Consider the following 8,867-nt stretch of genomic DNA (forward strand, 5'->3'; position numbering starts at 1 on the left):
TCACGGGCAAAGCTTTCAGGCGGCTGCCTTACCACTCTGCGCCACAAGAGGCTCTATTTATATTTATATTTATATTTATATTTATATTTATATTTATATTTATATTTATATTTATATTTATATTTATATTTATATTTATATTTATATTTATATTTATATTTATATACCGCCTTCCCCGGGGGCTCAGGGCGGTTTACAATACAAGAACAATACATGGAACAGTCTATAATATGATCGTGTTAAGTTATTGTTGTTATAATATTATTACTGTTATCACCTGTTACCGTATGTTGTGTGTATCTTTTCCTGTTCCCTGTAAACGGCCCTGAGCCTTCGGGGAGGGCGATATATAAATATAATAAATAAAATAAATAAGGCGGAAGGGCTCCCAAACTGATCGGTGGCCAACGTACCATGATCCAGACTAGTGTTATGTGCCTCAAAGGCCAAAAAAAGAGAACCTTTTTGAAATAAAGCGAAGCAAAACAAAAATGCCATCTAATTTGAACATATTGCCCCACTTTTCTCTTCACTTCACAAAAGTATGTGAGATCCCAGGATAACGTCAATGGGGCAGGCTTGTTACGTGAGGCGCACTCTGAATTCCACCCATATCTGCCCTCATTGTCCATGTCATGGCTGAGATACTGCGTTGATCCTGCGTTGAGCAGGGGGTTGGACTAGATGGCCTGTATGGCCCCTTCCAACTCTATGATTCTATGCTTTAGAATGCTCAGGGCTGGTCCTCCATTGAGCAGAGGGTTGGACTAGATGGCCTGTGTGGCCCCTTCCAACTCTATGATTCTATGATTCTATGCTTCTATACTTCTCTGTTTATCAGATAATGGGCTCTGCACAGCAGTATGGATTCCTGGCAGTGAACTTCCTCATCCTTACTCTGTTGGCATATTACACAGCAGCCTGCATCTGTAATGGCTGGGTCACAGGCCTCGAGAAATTATACTGCTCGTCTGATGTTGGTGAGTCTCGAATTGCTGGCAGATTCTGTTAGTTGCTCGTCTTCTATTTCATCTTCTATGGGTTTGCTTGCTGGCCCGTGCGCTTAGACATCTCTTGCCATCTGAACCCTGAGCCTCCTTGCACATACCCCCCCCCACACACACACACACGCACTAGTCCTTGTATTGCCCTTCTATGTTGCCTGTGCTCCCAGGTGACACAAAACAGCTTGGAATCAATGACAACTTAGTCGCCATTTTATATGGCTCAGTCTCTTATCAATATTGCGTTTTGTTGCCTAGGCCAGGGGTAGTCAAACTGCGGCCCTCCAGATGTCCATGGACTACAATTCCCAGGAGCCCCCTGGCAGCGTTTTCAAAATATTCTCCTCCAGTCTCCTGATTGGCTCTTTGGAGGCTTCCTACTCCACTGGGCACTCACCCCCCTGCTTGTGTTCTCAACAGACTGCAGAACAGAACAGTTAGTTGGGAGTCTCTTCTCTCCTCTTTATGTATAACGTTTCTATCTCTTCTAAACGAAGCTATGTTCTTCTTTGAAGCATCTGGATCCTTCACCCTCTTATGTATTTAAAGTCTGCCAACAACTTCCCTCCCTACCACAAGGCCTGCAGCTCTGGGCGGGTTACCTTCTTTCCCCATTCCTCTGGCAAGGGACTCTTTCAGGGTGCAAACCACCTGTGTACTACGAGCCTACTTTTCTGGAACAAATGGGAACGCACTGGCGTCACAGTGGGGAACAGAGCCACTGAGCGAGTAAAAGAAATAAAAATAAATGTCCTTTTTCGCTTCCGTGCAGTTTGGTGACCTTTCGTGGACGTTATTAGGCTCAGATGTTGAAATCCTCTTCTTCTTTTGAACCCTGGAGGAATGCTGGAATGTTCCCTTCCCAAGGGGGGAAAGAGCCTGCTTTTCCAGTCACTTAAGCAGAAAGCAAATTTATTTGAGATACAAAGTAGGAAGGAGATAGAACATTAGAGCAGCTCAGTGATTGGATGCAGCAGTGATTTCCTGGACCAAATACAGATAAAACCCACCAAGATCCTCATGATGAAATCCTTGAGAACCTCTAATACAGGGGTAGTCAAACTGCGGCCCTCCAGATGTCCATGGACACAAATTCCCAGGAGCCCCCCTGCCAGCATTCGCTGGCAGGGGCTCCTGGGAATTGGAGTCCATGGACATCTGGAGGGCCGCAGTTTGATTACCCCTGCTCTAATAGGAGGCTGATGACATTCTATGAGATGGACAGCTGATTCCATTGCCTATACAGTTGCCAAGCCCTGAATCAATGGCTGACATTCCTGAGGTACATCCCTATGGATTTGGTTTGGTGCATCTGTCGGCATCAGTCGATTTTAATAATAATGTCGGACGGCGGAACAGAATGTGTGCTATAACCCACAATGTCTTTTTACAGTGGTCAAGGGTAAATTTGTGAACGGCGCCTGGGGAGATCCTGAGTGGTACTGGGTGCGCTACAACTTCAAACCCACCCAGGTAGGTTCTCCTTCCTGCTGGAGAAAGTGACAAGGTCCCTGATCCCCAAGTAGCACTTCCTACAATGACATTTCCTAGAAGCAATGATGGGAAGATGAAGAGCTCTAATTCCATCTCAGGAAGGATAGAATCATAGAATAATAGAGCTGGAAGGGACCTCCTGGGTCATCTAGTCCAACCCCCTGCACTATGCTGGACACTCACAACCCTATCACCCATCCACTGTCACCTGCCACCCCTTGAGCATTCTCAGAATCAGCCTCTCCGTCAGATGGCTCTCCAGCCTCTGTTTAGAAATCTCCAAAGATGGAGAACCCACCTCCTCCCGAGGAAGCCTGTTCCACTGAGAATCCACTCTAACTGTCAGGATTCTAGGATCTCCTCACTGATGCTCCCTTCTCTCCTAACATAAAAGCATTTGCAAAGAACAGGGTAACAAGCAAGGTTCCTGGAAGGCTAGAACTTCTGCCATGTGTAATGTTCCTTAATGGAGTGGAACTGTTTAGTGCAAAACATACAGGACCCCCTGATTGGACTAATGAAGGCAGGATCCAAAATATGAACTTTTCAAGGAGACAAGGGAAATGATTGCAAAGTAAAGTGGAGGGGCCATAGCCATGTAGTGCATGATTTAAGCTTAGGACCACAATACCTTATGGCTTGGGGCCAATATACCTTAAGGAGTGAGCACCTACTCTCATCTAAACCTGTCCTATGACTCTGGTCATCTTCAGAGGCCCTCCTGTGGGTGCCTATGCTATCTGAGGCTAGACAGCAGCAGTCCAGTTAAGGATCTTCTTGGCCACTGAGTCCAAAGACATATTGATATGTATTTGAACACTGTTTTGATTGTTCATTGTTTTGGGGAGCCTAAGTTGGGTGGAAAGGTGGCGTAGGAATGCTTTAAATCAGTGGTCCCCAACCCACACCCCCCCCCGCAGTAAAAAACTTCCCAGGCTGCAAGCTTGCGGCCCGGGAAGCTTCTTACTGCGGGAGGGAGAGGGCCGCGCCCGTGCATTGTGCATGCGCGGCCGGGACGCGCATGCGCCATGCGCAGCCGAAATCGCACATGCACAGCACTTCCAGGATGGAGAGGGGAGGTGACCTCAGAAAGCAGTGGAACATGCAGTCGGATATATCTTCCAGAGTAGCACAATCTGGGGGACCTGAATCAGAGAAAGAGATTCTCTAAAGAGAAACAGGGGCCACACCAAGGCAAAATGAAGAGAAAGAAACACAGTGCATAGGAAAAGAACTTTTAATGGTTGAGAGACCCCTACAGTTTTCATGTTCGGTTTCATTACGGGGAATTTATATACGTCATATTGAATATTTTATTTATTTTTGTTTTTTATTTATTTTTGTCTTTCAGCCTCACCTACCTCACAGGGTGTCTTTTGTAGGGAGAGGAAAGGGAAGGTGGTTGTAAGCCCCTTTGAGCCTCCTTCGGGTAGAGGAAAGCGGCATCTAAGAACCAACTCTTCTTCTTCTAAGTTTCCCCCGATAAAGCTGAAAGTGAAACACGGAGGGATTATTCACCCATTAAAGATTCTTTTCCTTTTGCACCATTTGTTTCTTTCTCTCTGCTGCCCTGAACATGAACATCAGTCCAGAAAAGCAAGTCAACAGAGATGTACTGAATAATCTAGAAGACAACAATGCTTTTAGAAAGCTTAAGGCAGAATTAAACTTTGGATTCAGATCACCCAGGTTTGGGCTCAGGGAAGGCCTCTGGGTCAAATGGCCACAGCTTGGGACGTTCAAGGCCTTCCAGCAGAGTGGGAATCCCTGGCCCTTTCCCTGTAATGGTCTCCTTGCTGATAACTGAAATATGCTCTCCTGTGATCTCCCTAGGAATACAAGGTCCCTAAGACGCCGGTAAACATCCAGTTAATGTACAGCGAAATCCTGGGGACCCTCTGTGGATACAGACACCCTGAAGCTTTCAATGTCAGTGAATATCTCGTCACAGGTACTGCACCCACCAATTTCAAAGGAGGATTTGAAATATTTCAATACATTTCGCTGAATTCCCTGATTACCTCAAGGTTCTTTTTCTTCTTGATAACACACCTCAAGAAACAACCGAAATTGTAGCAAAGTTCCTTTATGTTGCTATGATTATTCGATCAGAACCGTATTTGTTCGTTATATAATTTTATGCTTGAATTCTGCAGCTCTGTTGTTGTTTTTATATTAATAGAGTCCACTGGTAATTTGAAGACCAGTCCATTATGATAAAAGGCATGAGTTTCCATGTGCACGCACACGTCCTCAGATACACGAAAAGTCATACCTTGAATAGAAATGTGTTGGTCTTGAAGGTCACACTGGCCTTGAAATTTATTCTGCTGCTTGAGAAGAAGAAGGGTTGGTTCTTATATGCTACTTTTCTCTATCTGGAGGAGTCTCAAAGAGGCTTCCATTCGCCTTCCCTTTCCTCTCCTCACAACAGACACCCTGTGAGGGAGGTGAGGCTGAGAGAGCCCTGATATTACTGAAGAAGAAGAAGAGTTGGTTCTTTTATGCTGCTTTTCTCTACCCGAAGGAGTCTCAAAGCGGCTTCTAATTGCCTTCCCTTTCCTCTCCCCACAACAGACACCCTGTGAGGGGGTGAGGCTGAGAGAGCCCTGAGATTACTACTCGGTCAGAACAGCTTTCTCAGTGCTGTGGCGAGCCCAAGGTCACCAGGCTGGCTGCATGTGGGGGAGCGGGGAATTGAACCCAGCTCGCCAGATTAGACATCCGCACTCCTAAACACTACAGACCAACACGGCTACCCACTTGATTTTATATTACATGACTTGACTGCCATACCCACCTATTTCTAGGAAAGATTTGAAGTAGTTAAAATTCAAAACAGCTGTTTGATCATTTCCCTAGAAAAGAGATCCAACGAACCCTTCAGTCATGCCTCTTTAAGGCATATCTGCCGGGAGGGTTTTGAGTTGGGCAAACAGGACAGGGTCTCAACGGTTTTCAAAATGACATTTTCCACAGCTGCTCAGTATAGTGGAAAAGAGCCTAGAATCATAGAGTTGGAAGTCATCTAGTCCAGCCCCCTGCACTATGCAGGACACTCACATCCCAATCGCTCATCCACTGTCACCTGCCACCCCCTTGAGCCTTCACAGAATCAGCCTCTCTGTCAGATGGCTCTCCAGTCTCTGTTTAAAAATCTCCAAAGATGGAGAACCCACCACCTCCCGAGGAAGCCTGTTCCACTGAGGAACCGCTCTCACTGTCAGGAACTTCTTCCGGATGTTGAGACGGAATTTCTTTTGAATTAATTTCATCCCATTGGTTCTGGTCCATCCCTCTGTCCCTCCCTTGGACTCAACACATCAAACACATACTGTGCAGTCTAGGCCTCAGATATCACTCACGAGGAACTCAAGGTGTGATGCTGACCCGTACCGGGAAGGAGTCCTTGGTGAACGAGTCATTCGATCTCTCCCTTCTGGATTCACATTTGCTTTTCTTTGTTTCCCCTCCCAACAGGGAACGTGAAAAACAATCGTGTAATAATCGACGTGTGCTCCTTCATCAAGCCATGGCAGCAGCTCACTCAGGAAGAGCTGCGCGGACTGCTGGTGGTGTATCCCAGACGATGTGAAATGAACACCTGAAGTTTAGGACAGATGGACCCTCGGGGACCAAGCCACAGTAGTAAAAGACCATGTGTTTTCAGGCTCATTCCCGGAGTGCCAATAAATGAGAACTATCTTCTGCCCACCGGAGTGTTCTGTGTAACGTGGAAGCTGACCCCATTCTACTATGGCAAAAAGAGTTTTCTCCAACTTTATTTATTTATCATACTTATTTATCATACTTTAGTGGATCTTCTGTTGGAGGAAGAGCTACATAAGTTGGATGAAGCCCCCTTAAGCTGATATTTGGAGGATGGTTGGATTTCCCCACACACACAAACACAAACACACACACACACACACTATCAGCCAGAAATTGCAATTTTCAGCGTGTCCTCCAGACAGACCAGAAACCTGCAATTAAAAGAAAAAAGGCTCTACATCCCAAATTACATCACGTTATGCACCCCATCCCTGGCTGGTAGATCCAAGAAGGTATCGACAGCTTGTGGAAACTTCAGCCTCGCTTTCCTACTTCGTCATTTACTCCGAAAATGTCTACTCTTGTCCCAAAGTCTCACAACAGCTGCCCTGATGTCATGGTTCCTCAGGGTATAAATGAATGGGTTCAGCATCGGAATGACCACTGCGTACAAAAGTGAGATCACAGTGCCTTTCTGGGCTGAGTAAGCAGACGTAGGCTGGAAATAGAGACTGCTGATGGTCCCATAGAAGAGGACCACTATGGTCAGGTGGGAGCCACAGGTCGAGAAGGCCTTGCGCTTCCCAGCAGCAGAAGGCATTTTCACGATGGTCCAGAAGATGCGTAGGTAGGAGATGATCACAAGGACAAAGGGTCCCAGAATGTCCACCACACCCTCCGTCTGGGCCAGGGTCTTTATAAGCTTTGTGCTGGAGCAAGAAAGGTCCAGGAGAGGGTAGACATCGCAGAAAAAATAGGGGATCTCTGCAGAAGAGCAGAAAGATAGACGGGACACCAGAAGAGTGTAGAGCAAAGAGTGGAAAGCAGAAAGGACCCACGATCCGCATACCAGAACGAGGCAGCGCTTGTGGCTCATCACAGTGGTGTAATGCAACGGGCAACAGATGGCCACGTAGCGATCGTAAGCCATGCAGGCCAGGAGGAAGCTGTCCGTGTTGCCAAAGGTTAAGAAGAAATACATCTGGGTCAAGCACCCGCCATAAGAGATGGTCTTGATGGGAGACACCAGGTTCTCCAGTATCTTGGGGACGGTGCTGGAAACGAAGCCTAAGTCAGCCAGCGAGAGGTGGCTGAGAAAGAAGTACATCGGGGTACGAAGGAGGCTGTGGTCCAAACGGATCAGCAGGACGATCAGAAGGTTTCCCAGGAGAGCCAACAAGTACAAGGAGAGGAAAAGCAAGAAGAGGAGATTCTGGTGTTGCGGTTGGGTGGAGAGACCCAAAAGGACAAATTCGGAGAGGCCCGTTCGGTTTGCGTTGGTCATTTTACAGCTGTGGGAAGAAGAGAAGGAGGAACAGTTTTAGAGTGAGGATGCCCAACATTTCTGAACCTGCAGGGACCTTTGGGATTCTGGCACAGAATGCAGGGTTTAGCCATAACATGGCGGCTGCTGCTGGAGACAGGCTGAATCTCAAAATGGCCGCTGCAGCTGACTTATAGTCACACAGTGATATTCCTTCTGCTATGGAGGCAGCTGCTGCCAAAGCAACATTAAAAAAAAAACTGTAGAGCCAATCCATGGCTAATGAGAATACATCTGGAAAGCCCCAGGAGAGGCTGGCAGGGGGCACCCACAGGTACCACATTGGGAACCTGTAGGGTGGACTAGGATCTGAGAGGCCTGGGTTTGAAAAGAATATTGTATTCACATCGCTTAAATCGTTTTAAGGTGACCTGTGATTGTTGCCACCTGGGTATTCTGGGGGCCATTCCGCACTAGTTCAAAATTGCACACTGGTTGCAAATTGAAATCGCTACTGTTTTGCTGTTATGCACAACGTCGTTGACAATCTGCAACACTCCTGAAACCGATCTGCAAAAAGCGCTTCGTTGTAGCGCTTTCAGGGAAATCCCCAAAAGTGGTTTTACCCTCCGGAAAGCGCTACACTCTTGCAACCAATCTGCAACACTAGCGGGAAAGTTCTGTGCGCTACCATTATTGCGGTTTCTGCAAAGTCCCTCCCCCTAGCTCTCTCCTCTGATCTTCCAGCGAAGCGATCGCCAATTTTTTTTCTCAGAGCGAGCTGAGATCAACACACCGGCGAGCCTTCGTTTACCCAGTGAGGCTTCCCTGGCTGCAGTCCCTCCTCAGAGCTGTTTTAAGTCACCAAGCACCAAGTAACACACAGCTCCGTTTGCTGGTTTATTTATGCACAGGGAAGAAATGGTTTGTGTGTCTTTGAAGCAGAGACAGTTTCAGAATTTCCCTTGTCAAACTGAATCGGTCAAAATTTTGCCTGTTAAAGGAGGCCCACCCTTCCTTAGAATCATAGAATCCTAGAGTTGGAAGGGGCCACACAGGCCATCTAGTCCAACCCCCTGCTCAACGCAGGATTAGTCCAAAGCATCCTAAAGCATCCAAGAAAAGTGTGTATCCAACCTTTGCTTGAAGACTGCCAGTGAGGGGGAGCTCACCACCTCCTTAGGCAGCTTATTCCTTCTATTTGGTCATCCATTAATCAAAATTAATCATATTGCAGGACTAAGGTTGGTTCCGGCTGGAGTACGGCCAAGTTCTCCGTTGGCTTTCCATCAATGGAGGCAGCGATCAAACAGCATGGCCAGTAGATAAATGTT

The 8,867-nt window shown here is 46.9% G+C and overlaps 1 protein-coding gene across 1 annotated transcript; it reads right to left on the reverse strand.

Annotated features, from left to right (window-relative positions):
- Window positions 1-3,178: 3,178 nt before the first annotated feature.
- LOC143831433 (olfactory receptor 1F1-like) lies at window positions 3,179-7,554 on the reverse strand. Its single transcript, XM_077324423.1, has 2 exons — window positions 6,652-7,554; window positions 3,179-3,205 (listed from the first exon to the last, which is right to left on the reverse strand). Exons 1-2 carry the CDS (start codon window positions 7,552-7,554, stop codon window positions 3,179-3,181), a joined length of 930 nt encoding a protein of 309 aa, XP_077180538.1.
- Between the last annotated feature and the right edge of the window lie 1,313 nt (window positions 7,555-8,867).

This window comes from Paroedura picta, chromosome 3, assembly GCF_049243985.1.
Source record: "Paroedura picta isolate Pp20150507F chromosome 3, Ppicta_v3.0, whole genome shotgun sequence".
NCBI lineage: Eukaryota > Metazoa > Chordata > Lepidosauria > Squamata > Gekkonidae > Paroedura > Paroedura picta.